Source organism: Eptatretus burgeri, chromosome 14 (assembly GCF_056783735.1).
Source record: "Eptatretus burgeri isolate ZD-2024b chromosome 14, Ebu_testis_v1, whole genome shotgun sequence".
NCBI classification, from domain to species: domain Eukaryota; kingdom Metazoa; phylum Chordata; class Myxini; order Myxiniformes; family Myxinidae; genus Eptatretus; species Eptatretus burgeri.
The window spans coordinates 5,706,072-5,725,632 of NC_140974.1; the positions used below are offsets into that span (position 1 = coordinate 5,706,072).

At 42.9% G+C, this 19,561-nt stretch overlaps 1 protein-coding gene across 4 annotated transcripts in view; it reads right to left on the minus strand.

Moving 5' to 3' along the window:
• The window catches only part of LOC147012590 (AMP deaminase 2-like), a 79,653-nt gene that overhangs the window by 27,869 nt on the left and 32,223 nt on the right, over window positions 1–19,561 (minus strand). For all 4 annotated transcript variants that reach the window (XM_085853598.1, XM_085853596.1, XM_085853599.1 and 1 more), the window contains 7 exons: window positions 16,370–16,454; window positions 14,926–15,139; window positions 11,113–11,215; window positions 4,171–4,260; window positions 3,900–4,029; window positions 1,763–1,960; window positions 1,319–1,450 (listed from right to left, as the gene is read on the minus strand). In XM_085853598.1, coding sequence (XP_085709724.1) covers window positions 1,319–1,450; window positions 1,763–1,960; window positions 3,900–4,029; window positions 4,171–4,260; window positions 11,113–11,215; window positions 14,926–15,139; window positions 16,370–16,454 — 952 coding nt within the window. The remainder of the gene's footprint in view (window positions 1–1,318; window positions 1,451–1,762; window positions 1,961–3,899; window positions 4,030–4,170; window positions 4,261–11,112; window positions 11,216–14,925; window positions 15,140–16,369; window positions 16,455–19,561) is intronic.

Consider the following 19,561-nt stretch of genomic DNA (forward strand, 5'->3'; position numbering starts at 1 on the left):
ACCACCATCATGGCTTCAGCAGTTGTTGAGGGAGGTCGGGCGACAGTTTTACATTGTTTTTAGAGGCGACCAAGAAGAAGTACAAATTGGTGATTGAGAGATCTCTTGTTGTGGTACTTTAGCGATGCAGTCTGGTATCCTTTTAAGTCTTGGTAATTCAGAAAAACGCTGGATAATAAAAGTTATGGCTTTTAAATGCTTATGACTTCACTCTTAAGGAGATCATTGTGTACACATTTGAATGGGCAGCCATTTTATTCCCATACGATCCCTCTATATGGAGTAATACCGTACTCCATATGTGATAGACTACCCAGTGTGAGTTTGGTTTTAAATTGATGACGTCATAGGCCATGTGGTTGAGTGCCGTGTTGGACTGAAAAACAGATTCTTTTAAAATACTGTTCTCCAAAACCGTTTTACGGATCGACGCAAAACTTCATATTTATGATCGATCGATGAACCATGACAAATAAAGGTTGATAACTAAAATGTTATATGCCATAAAATCAGGCAGCCATATTGGATGGAAGCAAAAACATAAAAAAAAAAGATAAGAAAAGAAAACCTGTCAAACCGCTGGACCAATTGATGCAATACTTTAGGTATAATCAGAGTATGCATGGCGATAAAAGCATGTTAAGTAAAACATCGGTTATGTGGTTTCAGAGAAAAATTTTAAAGGTTTTTTTTTCCCCTTCTCAACAAAATGGCTGCCAAACCATGTGACTTAATGATGTCATTGTGATCACACCTTTCTCCACATGGGTAGTGGATGATATACTTCAAGTTTCACATAAACCAGTGAAGTGGTTCCAGAGAAAAATACCTTAAAACAATTTCCGTCGTTCCAACATGGCTGCCAAACGATGTGAACTATGACATCAGTCATCAAACTTTATTCCCCATCGCTGGCAGATTTGAAAGCACCCATATATAAATCACTGCTCACAGTTAAATTGGCAGTTCTTGGGATGGACCAGCTGTGATGAATATACTGTAGTTTGATAAAAATGAAAAGAAAAAAAAACAAACAAAGAACAAAAAAAAACAGTTATCGCAAAGGTGGCATGGGATGGCATCATCACAATCATTGAAACGGGTGGTGTGAGATGGCACCCAGCATAAATGCTTAGTTATAAGTGGGACATCTTTATCGTTGTTCATTTTATTTTTACTTTCCATTCCTCCACTTCTTCATTTCTTTCTTTTGGCTAATTTTACTCTTCTGAGATTTATCTTTGGGAAAAAAATAATAATAATAAAACAAAAATGTGCATAACCTTTGTGATTAAAGTTAAAAAAATATAACAATCACCTTTACAATGTGCGCAAAGTATCGACCTTCAACGTGGTTGTCCGTTTTAATGAATATCTCACGAAGAATGGACTGCCCAACAGGGTTGTACTTTGCGTTGAACTTGTCAAAGCGATGAAAAGTGTTCCGATCCTGACAAAAAATAATAATAATAATAAAAACATCACAAAAGCAACACAACCACAAAAGGGAGGTACGAACTGTTAGTCTCAATATTTAAAATGATGTACCACTCAATTTGAAGCTTCCTTCACAATACATTTAATGAAGCACAAGGCAATTTGTAAAGTCTTCAGAGCCACCAGATTTTGAAACTTTTGGCAACATGGATAGTGAAACCTGACTGAATCAACTTGGTACAACTATTTTGTTTTTTTCCATCTGAATTAGGGATGTAATTGTTACTCCACATTCCCATTTATGGTGGCTGCCATAAATACGTACCGCGTGAACGTCCAACACATCCACACTGAGGTCATAGGCTGAGAGCTGCAAGTCAGTGAAAACCTTTGACAGTGTATGCAGGCTCCCATCAGCTTCCTGATGTACCACTTCATTCCAATCTTGCTTCATGGTGCGTTTAATGAAGCGCAATAAATGTTTCTGATTCATACAGGATGAGGCATGGATGTGGGTATCAACCTGCATACATCGGGCCATGGGGTATGAGAGAAAGAGAACAGGTGGCAAAATATACACCAGAGGTTGTGAGGAAACAGAGTGGAGGGATACACAAGACGCAAAGGAGTAATTCGGCACAGGGTACCCACGATTGTGTCGAGAGAGCGGCATTTGACGAGGGTCGCACTGCAGGAGTTATTGGGTGACCCTCTGAATCGATGCCGTGCGTAGGACTGTGCCGGACGCCTCCCTCAGATGGGGACCCTGGCTCATAATCGATACACTGTCCCAACCAAAGCCTCATGTGAAACATTGGACTGACATGTATCAAAAAGATGATAAAGAGCCCTTATTGGAGGGAATATAGTTAGGGGGAGTGGGATTTGCATTGAATTCCCAATTTGGAATATTCAACGTCGAATCATTCTGCAAATTTTCACCAACAAAAGTTCCATCTGGAGCTCAACATTCTGTCTTCAACATAGAAGGGCATCTTCAGCGATTTGCTATTTTCAGCGATTCGAGGAAGCATTTTTCTTTTTCTTTTATACAGGATCCAAAGCTCGTAGTGGAGAGCACGCACGCACAACTCTTTTCTCACCACATTCAGCAAGCCATTTCCGAGGGAGGAATTTCCTCCTCCCAATGGATACCCACCTATGGGGATTGTCTGTGCTCTTATCCATTTAAATGCTGAGAGCCAAGCAAGGAAGCGGAACATGCCATTTATAAAGTCTTTGGTATGACTCGGCCAGTGTTTGAACCGTCGATCTCCCAGAGCCCGAGAGAGATCGTGTTTCCACCTCTCGCCTGCAAGAGAACGGGTGTGTGCTGGACCCCTGGCCGCGCCAGGCCAGACTACGAAAGGAAGTTTATGGCGCCTGAGTGGGTCATAACGGGTATTTTCCAATCCTGTCACTTCTTCGGGTCTTTCTCCTGTGGTGGGCCTGTGGGTCCATTAATACTTATGTTGTTAATGCTCTTATGTCTGTAAGAAACCCAGGGCGCATCCTTCAAAGTATAAATGGAGATGTGCATAAAGATTTTTTAAACGTCTTCCCAGTTCTCTCTTCCCCTTTTCTGGAATACACAAGATTGAACTGTTCTTGATTGAGTTGATTGATTGATTCAGCACAATCACAAAACCATTTGGTTTTACAAGTCCGATAAAAGACAGATTTGACGGGATGTTTAGCAATCAAGCTTAAAGCACTCTAAATTGCCATTTTGAGTGGCCCCGTGTGGAGGAGGAATTCATCATGTCGCTCGATCGACCTCGGATGAACCAAATTGAGATAGGTGAAGGTGCGATTAGCCCTTCAATCCGGCACCGAGGCAGATTGTCCGACATGACCTCCACAACGATACATTCCTGAATTTTATTAATGTTTGAGAAGGAGTACAAAAAAAGCAATTGGATTTGAACTCCCATGCATTTAAACACTGGACGACATCATGTTTTGATGCTTGAACAAATTTAACTTAAAACATTAAAATCATCCACCCAAAATGAGGCAAGTGGGAGGTCTTCTTTAACAATCAGTAATTCAACTGCATCAACTATTTATGTCCCAATGCAAATTTTCAGGGCATCGAAGAAAGCATGGGGGGGGGTGGGGTGAACGGGCAAGGATGGGGGGTGGCAGCGAGGCAAACGGGGACAAGTGGGGGAGGGGCAGCGAGGCAAAAGGGGACGGGTGGGGGGCAGCAAGGCAAACAGTAACGGGTGAGGGGGGGGCGAGGCAAACAAGGATTGGGGGGAGGCAGCGAGGCGAGGACGGACAGCGACGCGTGAAAGCGAGGAAAGTACGGGGGGGGGGTGGGGGTGGCAGACAAGGACGGGAATGTTTTCATGCACGTACAGTGGACTCATTTGCATTTATAATATTGGTAATAAGTGAGAGAAGTGAAGATGGTGTGAGATCCTCGAGTTGAAATATGCCACTTCATTGTCATATACCTTGCGAATGTTGTAAAAATCTCGATGAGGAACTTGTTTCTGCGCAGCGAGCTCCTTCATATCGTTGAGCAGCACATGCATCTGGAACTTTGAGGAGAGGAACTGGAGTCGGCGATAGCAGAATGACTTGCTGTGAAGAGTAGAATAAAGAGAGTATTCTATGGTGAAAAGGGAAATGACCGAGAAGAATTTTAAAGAGAAGCTCAATGATCATCCTGTCAATAAGAAGAATGCGATTGATGGACAAATTCAAATTTCAGATTTTACTCACACTGGACCGTTGGCAATTAGCGCCATCAGCAGGTTCATGTTGAAGATAAATTGGCGCAGATCTGGATACTGAATTGGCAATTCTGATCCCCTGCACATGAAAGGATGTTACACAAAACATTTTCGGGGGCGGGGGGGGGGGGCACAAGACTCACCACATTATAAACTCAAAACATTTCAAATCAGCTTGCTTAGCAATTTGACATTATACCTTCTGTCACACTCATAGTTTTGACGTAGATTCACTTTCTACCAGCATTTGTGTTCCGGAGACTTGCTCCATCATCAAACATCGTCAACAAGACTCCTCCACCCTTCAGGAATGTACCGGTTTATCACCAGATCAAATTTATGACCTCATTACGTGTCTCCATTCTATACATTTCAAATGGCGAGACTCGCTCTGCCAACAAAAAGGCATGGCATGGCTATGGGTTCTCAACCATTACCCATAGTAGCAAAACCTCTTCATGGAAGATCGAGTGCCCAGCCCTCCTCTCGGCACCATTTCAACCGAGCTCTGGCTACGTTATGCAGATGACATGTTTGGTATTTGGCAACAACACAAGAGAAATCTCACTACTTTTCTTCAGCACCTCAACAATCAGCACTGCATCATTAAATTCACCAAAGAAATCAAGCAACAACAGTCGATATCTTTTCTTGACATCCTCATTAACAAGTCTCCTTATGGCAAGCTATCTCACAAAGTATACAGGAGCAAACGCACACTGACCACGACCTCAACTGGTGCTCTTTTCATCATCCTTCAACTATCCAGTCCATGAGCAGCACCCTTGTTCGTCGCACCTATACTAACAGCGACAAGTATAATCTGCATCGCGAACTAAGCCACATCATGACTGCCCTTAAATTCAATGGTTATCCCACCCACAATATAATCACGAAACCACCAAAAGCTTGTGAACAAACACTGTAAGATAGAGTGTGTTATTCTCCCCTTCCTTGGACATACATCACACCTGTGGTCAGACAGCAAACTTCTCACACCCGTTAACAATTGGCACACAAGGAGAAACATAGAAGTTATGGAGATGCAACGACACCACATGGCACCCAAAGAAAACAGGCCACCAATTAGCGATATGTGACTCTCCCTCATTAACACGCAGACACCTACAATCCTAACTATCAAATGCACCGGAGACAATGGACCATGATGAGCAAGACCACAATGGCCAATCAGCAACACATAATAACCAACCAACAGGGGGTGGGGACCGGAGGGGGGAAGGAGGGAGTTCTTATAAGCTATGCAACTCATTCGTACCAATTACTTCCTCCTGTCGTTGGGTGGAGCATGCTTCCCAAAATGTTGAGGCCTACTTTTCTTCGTTTTCTCTCGAGCTATTCTTAAAGTATAAAGAATACAAATAGTTATTTAAGAGCAAACACTTGGTGCTGATAACTTGTAAAGCAGTATATGAATTAGCTCCTGCCTAAATTTCTGATTTAATCACATTCCTGAAAGCATTGTGGAAGTTTATTTTTTGTATACAATCGAGGCTCATTTAAGAGCTAACACAGAACATACAACAAAGGGAGCAAGAGGCAAGAGGGGCAGGAGAGGGGAAGCACAAAACAGTGGGGAACAGAGACATGAGGAGATCTGTGGAAGGTTGAGGGATGAGGCAGGATACACAGGGCAAACAAGATGGACATTACAGGGACTTTAAGGAAGGAAAGCAGAAAATTAGGAGGTGCGTTTGGGGTGGATTACATACAGGTGGCAGATCATATCAAAAGCCCGCGATATGTCTCGGGAGATGGCTCTGATCTCATGTCTGGAATTGGGGACCTCCATCAGTGTTGTGAAAGCAGAAGCAGCAAGTCCAGGGTAGATTGACCTGGTCTGAATCCAAATTGATGACTGAAAATCCGGCCATTGGAGAAAAGGAAGGATTTGATGTTGGAAGCGATGGATTCCATAACCTTGCTGATTGGGAGAAGGCTGATTGGTCTGTAATTGCAGGGATCTGCTTTTGCACATTTTTTATGCAGAGCGGTAATGTTTGCTGATATCCAAGCAGATGGCAGATTTACCTTGAGCAAATGAGAGGGTGAATATAACAGAGAGAGGGTGAGCAAGAGCAGCAAAGCGGGTTTTAAGGACACATGGGCCGATGCCATCAGGACCAGTTGCAGAATCAGGGTCAAGTTTTCGAAGGAAATTTTCTACCTTGTCGGGAGAAAATAACAGAGTCCGGGAACAGCTGGGTGCAACTGGGCAAGGTGGGTACAGAAAGCGATGGATTTGGGACACAAGATGTAGAAGCAAACACAGAGTTTAGGAATTCAGCCTTTTTGCATGTAGCCATTTGAGGTAAGGGAGGGGATGAAGGGGAACATACACCAGAAACAGACTTAACTAGATGCCATCAGGATTTGGAGGAGGGAGACAGGTTTTAGAGTTCGGACTTGAGATTAGAAAGGTGGTGTCTGGTCCATCTTTTTCCTGGCAATCCTGAGGGTAGACACACACTTGTGTTCCGAGCTTTGTGGAAGGAACCGAGATTGTCGTGAGTTGGAAATGCCTTCCATGAGGGGAACTCGGCTTCAGGCTGTGGAAACTAAGGCATTTAGAATCATTGTTATCTCCTACGATGTGGCTGATGAATCTTTGGGTCTCTCACCACAGGCAGGTTGGTGGTCTGTCTTCAACAGTCTCCTCTCTGGCCTCATCTCCCCCGCTCCGAGATTTGTCGTCCCCCCCCCCGCCCTCCATGTTTCCGCAGGTGCTCAAGGTCTGCCAGTAACCGCTTTTTGGGAAAACTACCAAAATCAATAATCACTGCTCACCTTCACTCATTCATTCCTCTTTCCCCCCCATCTTTGATACAAACTCTCACACTTTCTTCAATCGCATTCTTCCCTCCAGGTCTTCAAAACAGCTCACCACCATCTCTCATCTTCCCCCATTCAAAACCATGATCTTTTCTACCCCTGTTAATCCACCCCAAACCCACTTCCTTCAAATTCCTTGCTTTCCTTCCTGAAAGTCCCTGTAGTGTTCATTTGGTTTACCCTGTGTACCCCACCCCATCCATCTCCCTTCCACAGATCTCATGTCTCTGTTCCACAGTTTTTTTCCTTCCCTCTCCCCCCACTCGTCTCATGCTCCTCTTGTTGTACGTTCTGTGCTGGGAAGATGGTGGTGGTCGTATGGCAGGCAGCTTAGCTGCCGGGGTAGCTATCATTTCTTGAAGCGCGACTGTGTCGCTGATGCAGTGCCCCTCTACCAGTACACACACTGGAACTGGTACTCATTTCGCCGACCTCGGAAGGATGACAGGCTGAGTCAACCCCCTGGTGTATTAATTCAGCGGCCGACGGGGCTAGAACTCAGGACCCTAGGATCCCAAGCCGCCACCCTAACCACTGAGCCAACACCAGGCTCGCTGGGAAGATTATTTCCAGTTTGTTGGTGCAGCATTTTATTATCATAACATTAACAAGAAGGGCACTTGGTAGAGCACATCCCTTAACCAAGTAATGCCTGATCCACGAGAACATATCGGGCCCGATACATTTTTGAGCTATCATGCTATATATAGTTTCTGGTCCGATCTCTCAATGGTGAAGAATAACTTTAAAAATCAAATAATTTTCGTATGCAAATCCGGATTTTCACCAAAATCGAATCAATTTGCTGTGGTCATACCCTCAACCTGTCCACCAAGTTTCGTACGAATCCGTCCACAACTTTTTGAGATATCCTGCACACAAACAGAGAAACAAACAAACAAACAGACAGAGACGGGGTGAAAACACAACCAACTTCACTTTCGGTGGCGGAGGTGATGAATACTGACTTTGCAGGACTTTCCCTGACTTTGCAGGACTGACAAACCACAAACATTTGAAGGACTTTTCATACAAGTTTTCCCTCTCTCGTTCCTCTTGTTGTGCATTTCTGTGTTTGCTCTTCCACAAGCCTTGACGGTGAATACAAAAAACAACAACAAAAAAAACCAACAACATAAAAAATGGACTTTTAAGCATGCCTGCGAGAATGGGGTGTGCCTCTGCGCAACAAAGCAGTTGGAAAACTTCCCCATCAACTCGTCCAAAAAGTTGATATATCACAGTTTGGAATGCAAAAACTTTTGATGATGCAAGCCCGTGAAATGCTGAAGGTTACTTGATAATGTGTGTGTTATAACCAAACCTTCATGCTTCTTAACACCAACGGGAAGGTCATATCTGGGGCTTGTTGATGCACAGGATAAGTTGAAAATAATTATAATTACTAATAATCATGTTCAGTGGAGTGGAGGGAGGGAATGGGAATGGGAGGTGCATTGGCTGTGAGTGCAGTTCTAAATACATATTTTTTTGTTTGGTTCCAGGGCCCCAAAAAAAATAGTTGATTTTTGCATTGATTGGTGAAAGGAGAATTGTGTGTGTGTGTGTGTGCGTGCGTGCGTGCGTGCGTGCGTGCGCGTGTGCGTGTGCGTGTGCGTGTGTGTGTGTGTGTGTGTGTGTGTGTGTGTGTGTGTGTGTGTGTGTGTGTGTGAGTGTGACCACGGCCATTAGCCAATTGCATCAACAGGAAATGTTACCAACCCAACTCCTCTCGTCCACGGACATTTCTCATGAGTCCAAGTTGAATTCAGGAACACAATTACAGTGAACCATTTTGAAATTGCCATCGTTCAAATGCTGAAAATCGTGTTAAAAAAGACGATTTGAATTACACATTTTGTGCTGGTAACGGCAGGTTGAAAGTGCCCGGCGAGCAGAACCGAAAAACTGTAAACACACACAGCACATGTGCAGAAGTCCTCATTTAGCATTCAAACATCATTTTGAAAGTCCCATATTGGGAGAGGAAGTAAGCAACATGTATCAAATGAAAAATAAGAGAAAAAAAATTAATAAAAAAAGCAAAGTAAATAACCCCAAGAGAGACAAGGATGTTATCATTGCATCAGTGGAGAGGAGAGGGAATAAATAATGAAATGATTATTTACTTTAATATCAAGCCATGCTTATCCATTAAATGGGAAAAAATCTGACATGCGAAGCATATTCAAGCTGGGTAAAGGCGCTGTCACACCTTGACGATTTAGCCAGCAATGGCAATGCATAAAAATGTATGTAAAACGGCGTACGCTGAAATTTTGATGTTTTAAAAAAAGTTTTGGTCGTATTCATAACATGTTGCTCGTATGCATAACATATTAGTAACAGGCACAGAACGTTTCGTTGTCTTATAGATAACTAATACCAATGAATGCTTAGCCTGTTGTCGGCGTTCACAACCTATGCCCAACGATAGTTTAACTTAGGCATAGCGCACTGCACGTATCGCCGACGAATTCGTGGCATAGCCTGTTAAAAGGCTGCCGCACGCCGATTTAAATCATAACCGCCTGAAAATTGAAAGTGTCAACTACGCAGCTACACCTTGACGATTTAGCCAGCGTCTGCCGACCTTTGAAAAATTTGCTGAACCAAGCTGGCACACGTCGAATACGTTATGGGTATGTTGTGTATACGTTAAGAGCACGCTGAAAAATGATGAAGTTTGCTGTCCTATCTCGTGGTACGTCTCGTACGTCGTGAAATTTCAAGCATGCTGAAAATTTTACGACATACTCGCCGTATGGCTCACACGTTCCGCTACGCTGGGAATAAGTTGTAGGCACGATATGCGATCGTTGATACACGTCGACACAAGTTCCTTGTAAGTTACTCATAAGTCGAAACACGTCGAGGTAATGTTTAGCATACCCGAAACTTATTCTCTCCGTCAAGGCACATTTTCTTATTTTCTCCTTGGCTCCATGAAGGCACGTGATGAAATATCTGAAGTTGTTGTTGTTTTTATTTTTTTTAGTCTATCACGAATTTGAAAATATATTCGGACGTTTGTTTCTAAGTTTCGACGTCGACGTGACAATATCCTCAAACAGAAAATATTCACAGAGGAGGAACTAAGAATAAGACATGAGCAAACTGAAGAGGCAATCGGACGTGACGTAACGGCACGTGACGAAATATCAGAAGTTATTGTTTTTTTTAAACGCTGCCAATACGCCATTATATGGTAGCTGTAAATTAGAAACACGTTCAGGAAGTTCTGTGGTCGTCCGGAAGACGTCAATCAAATAAATCTACATATGTCAATATGCGTTGGAGGTACGTTACACATAAGTTCAAAGCACGTTACTCATATGTTAGAAATAAGTTTTGGGTACGCTAAGCATGACCTCAAACGTGTTTCGACTTATGAGTAACTTACAAGTAACGTGCCTCGACGTGTGTCAACGATCGCGTAACGTGCCTCGACGTGTGTCAACGATCGTGTAACGTGCCTACAACACGTTACTCATAGGTTATAAGTTTCGGGTACGCTAATCATTACCTCGACGTGTTTCGACTTATGAGTAACTTACAAGTAACGTGTGTCAACGATCACATAACGTGCCTACAACTTATGGCAGCATAGCGGAACGTGTGAGTTATACGCTGGCATATGTCGTAAAATTTAAAGCATACTAAAATTTGAGGAAAACTGCAAAGTACAACGATGAAAGCCAGCGTACTACGACGTATGGCAGTGTTTTTCAGCGTGCTCTTAACGTATACAAAACTTACCCATAACGTATTCTACGTGTGCCAGCGTTTTAGACAAAGTTTTCATAAGTCGGCATATGCTGGCTAAATCGTAAAGGTGTGACAGTGCCTTAAGATGGGATTTGCAGGCTGTCCCTGGTCCCACCTTGAGACAGGAAAAATGTTCATGTGCTTCTGCCTTTCACTTTGTATGTCATTGGTAGAGCTACTGCATTTAAAACACTAAGCAGAGTGGGAAGGTTGATTAGCCATTCTTGTCAAGCTTTCTGCAAATGGGAACAAGATCCCCTTAATGCACGACTTGCAGACTTAAAAACTCAAGGAAAGCACCGTCACATACTTGTCCATGGTTTCCCGGCAACTATAGACACGTACAACACCTTGAACCATCTGAACTCCATAACCACAGTTCATTTGAATTTCAGAGGGATACACATCTTCACCTGAAGGAAAAAAAACAGCTTTGAAAAGGTGAACAGTGGTAGAATGTTCAGATATTATTTAGCTGCTTCTTTAATTAAACACCAATGTGATGAGCATTTGATATCTGTACAATATCAAAACCTCACCATTATTGTGCATGGCACTGCAAGGTATTGAATTTCAGAAAGTGACATCTTGACCACAGACCATGATAATTAAACTCACCAAGTCCACATGAACAAATCTGATAAGCATCACAAAATGTATTTGCACAGAAAAATATTATGCAAAGGTCAGATGATTGCAATAAGCCAACAAATATACAGCAATTATAGAAAGTCTACTCCCTTTAAAATTTCACCTTATTGCCTGGAATTAAATTGCATTGAATCAGGCTTTTTACCTCCCCCACCGAAGGTGAAGGAGGTTGTTTTCACCCCTTTCTGTCTGTTTGTTTGTTTGTTTGTGTGTGTGCAGGATATCTCAAAAAGTTGTGGATGGATCCGGATGAAATTTTGTGGACAGGCTCGGTGTGGTACGAGGACGAACTGATTAGATTTTGGTGAATATCCGGATCCGGCTACAATAATTTGTTAAGTGATTCATCACCATTGAGATGGGACTCAAAAAAAAGTGTACAAGTGGCACATCGAAAGTACTCCTTATGGGGAATGAGTGTGGTATTTTTATGACTCATAATTGCACATGAAGAACGCTACATCCGATGAGTATAAAAATCTTTGAGGGTTATCTTGGGATAAATTGGTCCGCAAAAAAATTGTGGACGTCATCGGTCACGTGATTCGGCAGCTATATTGTTTAAGAATAAAAAAAACATAAAACCTTCATAAATCTTTGAAATGGTTGAAAAGATCAAGGCAAAACTTCACACATATTACCACCTACCATGAGGAACAAAAGTGTCACATGGTTTTGCAGCCGTATTGGATTTACTCTAAAATGCACAAAAATACACCACTCATAAGAAGTCCTGGCGAGGGTTTGCAATCTCTGATTGCTCTTTTTATTGTTTTTTAAAAAGTGATTCTTCACCATTGAGAGATAGGGTGAAACTAATATATAGCATGTGTCTCAAAAAGTTGTGGACGGATTCGGATGAAACTTGGTGGACAAGCTGGGTGTGACAAGGAAGAATTGATCTGGTGAAGATCCGAATCAAGATCAGGTTACGATAAATATTGAATTTTTAAGGTGATTCTTCACCATTGAGAGATAAGGCCAAAAACGATGTAGAACTGAAGAGCACGATATTTTTAAAATGTCATGGGCCCGATATGTTCTCATGGATCAGGAATTACGTGGCGGCGGTATGTGCTCTACCAAGTGCCCTTCAAGTTTCACATCGTAACCCACAACTTCAAAGTGAAAAACAAATTCGACAAATTTCAGAAAATTAATTACAAATACAAAACTAGTATATCTTGGTTTGATAAGTGTTCACCCTCCTTTATAATAGCAATTGTAAATTAACACAGGTGTAACCAATCACCTTCAAAATCACACACCAAGTTAATTGGCCTCCATCTGTGTTAAATTGTAGCAATTCTGACTATTTCAGAATAAAATCAGCTGTTCCTGGAAGTTTCTTCTGCTGGGTAGTGATTTTCACAGCAAAGACTCAACCATGAGTCCCAAGGAGCTTTCAAAAGACCTCTGGGATAAAGTTGCAGCAAGACACAGATCAGGGGATGGGTAAAAAAGAAAAAGGTTTCAAAGACCTTGAATTTTCCTTGGAGCACAGTCAAGACAATCAACAAGAAGTGGAAGGGGCATGGTACAACCAAGATCCTGCCTAGATCAGGACATCCCTCCAAACTGGAGGACCAAGTCTGGTCTGTAGGGTAGGGTGGCAAGAAGGAAGCAATTACTCAAAAAAGCCCACCTTGAGTCCGGTTTGCGGTATATATATATATATATATATATACATATATATATATATATATGTATATATATATGTATATGTATATGTATATGTATATGTATATGTATATGTATATGTATATGTATATGTATATATATGTATATATATGTATATATATATATATATATATATATATATATATATATATATATATATATATATATATATATATATATATATATATATATATATATATATATATATATATATATATATATATATATATATATATATATATCTTCTTCCTTCGGCTACTCCTGTTAGGGGTCACCACAGCGGATCATCCGTATGATCCGCATAGTGATTTGGCACATGTTTTACGCCGGATGCCCTTCCTGACGCAACCCTGGTCGCCTCTTACGACACAGGGATATGGTACACCTATTTTAACCAGGGTATACACCAGCCCAGTACACTGGTACTCATTTTGCAGACCTCGGAAGGATGACAGGCTGAGTCAACCCCCTGGTGAATTAATTCAGTGGCCCAACGGGGCTTGAACTCAGGACCTTTTGGATCCCAAGCCGCTGCCCAAACCACTGCGCCAACACCAGGCTTTAATGTATATATATATATATATATATATATATATATATATATATATATATGTGTGTGTGTGTGTGTGTGTGTGTGTGTGTGTGTGTGTGTGTGTGTGTGTGTGTGTGTGTGTGTGTGTGTGTGTGTGTGTGTGTGTGTGTGTGTGTGTGTGTGTGTGTGTGTGTGTGTGTGTGTGTGTGTGTGTGTGTGTGTGTGTGTGTGTGTGTGTGTGTGTGTGTGTGTGTGTGTATATATATATATATATATATATATATATATATATATATATATATATATATATATATATATATATATATATATATATATATATATATATATATATATATATATATATATATATATATATATAACACTCCAGAGATTCTGAAGCCATGTGGCAAAACTTTACGTGGTCTGATGAAACCAAGACGAAACTTTTTGTGGTCTGACAAAACCAAGATGAAACATTTTGGCCGAAATGCAAAATGTTACATTTGGTGCAAACCCAACACAGCACATCCCATCACCCAAAGAACACCATCCCGACTGTGAAGCATGATGGTGGCAACATCATGTTTTGGGGATGTTTCTCATCAACAGGGACTGGGGCACTTGTCAGGATAGAAGGGAAAATGGATGGCACAAAATACAGAAAAATCCAAGAGGAAAATCTGCTGCCCTCCACAAGAAAGCTGAAATTGGTATGGAAGTTCACCTTTCAGCATTAAAATGACCCAAAGCACACAGCCAAAGCTATGTCCAAAATGTCCAAGAGTGGCCCAGTCAGAACCCCGACCAAAATACAATCGAAAATCTGTGGCATGACTTGAAGAATGCTGTCAATCAATGCTCCCCATGCAACTTGACTGAGCTTGGACAGTTTTGTACAGAACAATGGGCCAAAAATTGCCCAATTGAGGTGTGCAAAGTTAGTAGACCTATCCCAACATACTCAAAGCTATAATTGCTTTGTAATAAATTTTCTGGAATTTTTTTTCCACTTGGAAGTTGTTGGTTGCGATGTGTAAATAAAGGTGTAAAAAAATCTGATTTAATGCAACTTGATTCCAGGCTAAAAGGCAACAAAAGGTGAAAATTTTGAAAGGGGGTGTAGACTTTCTAAAGGCACTGTATATAAAACACATTGCACTCTACTAAATACGTCATATCCCTAAACAATGAAAAGGATCTGCATCCTACAAATTATGTAATGTCCATGCAATGGTGAGAACAGACAAAAAGTATGCTTACCAATCGAGATATTTAGCTTCTCCTGAGGACCACAGTCCCTTTCACGATCACTCAACGAGTCCGCTTCACTCTTCATAGTGCCTTTGTTCAAGGATTCAAGGTAGCGTGCTGTGGTGAAATGAAAGGTCTGCAAGCTTTGAGTCATGTTTGCCTGACGAATTTGTAAGGCACGTACCAGGATATCTGCAGCCTCAACTAGGTCTGGGAATGGTACCTACACAAGTGGAAAGAGAGAGATAGGGGTGAGAGATAGGGGTGAGAGATAGGGGTGAGAGATAGGGGTGAGAGATAGGGGTGAGAGATAGGGGTGAGAGATAGGGGTGAGAGATAGGGGTGAGAGATAGGGGTGAGAGATAGGGGTGAGAGATAGGGGTTAGAGATCGCGGTGAGAGATAGGGGTGAGAGATAGGGGTGAGAGATAGGGGTGAGAGATAGGGGTGAGAGATAGGGGTGAGAGATAGGGGTGAGAGATAGGGGTGAGAGATAGGGGTGAGAGATAGGGGTGAGAGATAGCGGTGAGAGATGGGGCTGAGAGATAGGGGCGAGGGATGGGGGTGAGAGATAGGGGGGAGAGATAGGGGTGAGAGATAGGGGTGAGAGATAGGGGTGAGAGATAGGGGTGAGAGATAGGGGTGAGAGATAGGGGTGAGAGATAGGGGTGAGAGATAGGGGTGAGAGATAGGGGTGAGAGATAGGGGTGAGAGATAGGGGTGAGAGATAGGGGTGAGAGATAGGGGTGAGAGATAGGGGTGAGAGATAGGGGTGAGAGATAGGGGTGAGAGATAGGGGTGAGAGATAGGGGTGAGAGATAGGGGTGAGAGATAGGGGTGAGAGATAGGGGTGAGAGATAGGGGTGAGAGATAGGGGTGAGAGATAGGGGTGAGAGATAGGGGTGAGAGATAGGGGTGAGAGATAGGGGTGAGAGATAGGGGTGAGAGATAGGGGTGAGAGATAGGGGTGAGAGATAGGGGTGAGAGATAGGGGTGAGAGATAGGGTGAGAGATATGGGTGAGAGATAGGGGTGAGAGATAGGGGTGAGAGATAGGGGTGAGAGATAGGGGTGAGAGATAGGGGTGAGAGATAGGGGTGAGAGATAGGGGTGAGAGATAGGGGTGAGAGAAAGAGATAGGGGTGAGAGAAAGAGATAGGGGTGAGAGAAAGAGATAGGGGTGAGAGATAGGGGTGAGAGAAAGAGATAGGGGTGAGAGAAAGAGATAGGGGTGAGAGATAGGGGTGAGAGATAGGGGTGAGAGATAGGGGTGAGAGAAAGAGAGAGAAAGAGAGAAAGGCAAAAGACCTGGAACTCTCAAAAAGGGTGAAAGTTTCCACAAGTTGCAGAATTAAGTCTGATGAGGAGATTATGAAGATGACAGAGAAAGAGGAAGTTTTGCTTTAAAAAAACGAAATTTTGAGGGGGTTGGTTAGGGGGTGGGGCTGTTCATACCCCATATTGTTCTTCTCCGGTAATGTGAACTCGAGGAAAATCTTTCTCAAATATTTCGTGTATATCCTTTTGATCCTGCAGAGCTCTGTGGGGAAGAAGGGAGTGAAGCTGTCAGATGGAGAAAAATGATTTTTTTGGTGAGAGAGAAAGCAATAAGGAAACCGGTTAGAAAGTGAGATAACATGCATATGAATGGGAGCGAAGCATACAAGAGATTAACTGATCTCCAAACGTTTGGATAGCAGAGTGGAAAGTAATGGAAAGTAATAATGAGCAACTCATTTTAAAGACAGATTCAAAGAAAACATCAGACCACTATAGACATGCTCGCTTAACTTTGGGAGTTGGAAAGCCACTAATCAAAAATGGCGATCTGTGACAACGGACTTTGTGCACAATGCATGGTCGTGAAGGGGCACACCTTTGGTCAACATCATGAAGCATTCATCCTTGCTGTCCTGTCACAATGCTTTCCTGAGGCGAGCATAATGATCTGTGATTGTAGTTTATTTTGGCGTACAGTCAATCAAGAAGATTCCCTTGGTACCCCATGCAATGATCTTGGCATGATGTTGCCTGCTGAGGGTTGCACGCAATATTTGAGTGGTGGTGATCCCCGTGCTTCCATTACATGGACTCCAAATCAGGTTGAGGATCCCATTGTATGCCGTAAACACGTAAATATAGCAGGGGAGGGGGTTACGTTCCTGCAAAACGCCACGATAGTTAAAACAAATTTCCTATGGGAATAAGGGGATTAGGTTCCTTGGCTTTGAGAAAATATTGAGGAAGATAGCAGCAACAAAAAGTAAACACTTCACGATGTAAATTAACAAGATAAATATGCTTTACAATTAAGTCTCCTGCATTGAAGCAGTTAAAACTTGCCATTTGCCCCCATTATTCCACCCTTATTAATCTCTTAAATAGTTTTCCTTTATAATCTATCAATGTGTTTATTTTATAAATCGTTCTGCAGCTCCGTAAACAAGCGAACAAATAAAATTTAAAGAATCACTTTTGTTTATTGTTCTGCACTTCCAAACCATTATATTATTAATGGTGCAGGAGAAACACCAAAACCCTCGTGGCACAAGATAACCATCACAACTCTGCTCAAAAACTCCAGATTGGTCAAAATTAAGCCCCGCGATAACCAATTTGGGACGTAGAGGTTGTCGCGATGGTTCAAAACCCACATCGTTTGCAAGTTATTCTTTCACGGCTGGACGTAGCACCGAGATAACCAAAATTTTGGGTGGAGTAGCTCCGAGGTATTAAGCTACCCACCACTCCCCCCCCCCCCCCCATGACCACCTCAAGGAAATTCTCCATGTATATTTTTATAGTTCTAAAAATCATAGGGGGAAAGAAATCCCACCACCTGCACCACTTCACCGATGTCACCATTATCACAATATATACCCACTGGGGAGTTGATGTCATGTGCCACGTTTCAATTTTTTTTTTTTTTTTTTTGTATACCTTGGTCGATGCTCGTATGAGAGCTAACACACAACTCACAGCAAGGAGGCATGAGACAAGAGGGGTGGGAGTGGAAGGGACAAAACATTGGGGAACAGACACAGGTGAACTGTGGAAGGGAGAGGGATGGGGATGGGACGGGGAACATGGCGAGGAGAAGATGGACATTACAGGGACTTTCAGGAAGGAAAGCAGGAGAATTGAAGGAAGTGGGCTTGGGTGGATTATCGGGGGTAGATTTGATCGAGGATCGAGGATTTGGATGGGGGAAGATAAGAGGTGGTGGTGAACAGCTGTTTTGAAAGCCTGGAGGGAAGAATGGGAAAGAATAGAGTGAGGAAGTTTATTCCAAAGGCGGGAAAAAAGAGGAATGAAAGAGTGAAGATGAGCAGTGATTCGTGATTTTGGTAGTTTTACCAGAAGGGGGTTGTTGGCGGACATTGAGCGCCCTGTGGAAATGTGGTTGGGACAAATCGCAGAGAGAGCAGGGGGGCAAGGCTGGAGAGGAGTCGGTAGAAGACAGAAAGACCACCGACCAACCTGCGGTGATTGAGTGAGAGGCCCAAAGACTCAGCTTCATTGCGGGAGATGCCAATGATCTTAAAAGCCCTGGTTTCGACAGCGTGAAGTCGAGAAAGGTGGGAGGCAGGAGCACCAGCCCAGAGGGGAGAGCAGTACTCCATCAGGCTACGGACAAAAGCTTTGTAAGTAGTCAGGAGCTCAAGAGGGCCGAGGAAGGACTTTGCACGACGGAGGATTCCCAGTCGGCGACTGGCTTTTGAGGCAAGGTTGGAAATGTGACTTTCCCAGGAAAGGTCATGGCAGATAGTGAGACCCAGAAGCTTGAAAGAAAAGACTTCTTCCAGAGGATTGTTGAGAAAGTGGATGGGGGTTTTGTAAACGGTCCTTTCGAAGAGACATAGTGAGAGTGTGAGATTTGTGTGGATTGAAAGACATGTTCCACGTGTTGGACCAGTTTGTGATTTTATCCAGATCTGCAGTGAGCGAAGAAGCTGCTGCTTGCCGGTCTGAGGGATGACAGATGGTACGGCAGAGGGTGGAGTCGTCGGCAAAGAGAAATAGAGGATTTTCCAGAGAGTCCGAGAGATCATTGATGAAAACCAGAAAAAGAACAGGGCCCAGAACGCTACCTTGAGGAACTCCAGCCTGCACAGGAAGAGGGGATGAAAGAACTCCATTTAGGGCCACACGTTGACTGCGACAGGAGAGGAAGTCTGCGAGCCATGAGTGGAGATGGCCTTGAATACCATGGGAAGAGAGTTTGGTGAGTAGGGCAGGGTGCCAGGGTGTGAGTAGGGCAGGGTGCCAGGGTTGAGCGGTTTCAGAGAAAAATGTGTTCAAATTTTTTCTTTAATCCAATATGGCTCCCAAACCACAAGACATATGACATTAGTGTTATCAATAAAATATTCTCCATGGTGAGTTCCTCCTATGTTTGCAGTTTCGTATCGATTGGGCAAGTAGTTGTGGAGGCTCTTTTTTTAATGTGAAGCGCGCACACACACAAACACACCCTTTTCGGGGAACACAACATTTCCAAGTTTATTTATTTATTTTTTTTAGCAAGTGAGGGCATCTCGATTAGACTGCGGGTGTGTGGGGGGGGGGAGAGGGAGGGGAGGAGGAAGAAAAGATCATTACATTTGATTACATTCCCTCCACATTAGGATGATTACACAGTATGCT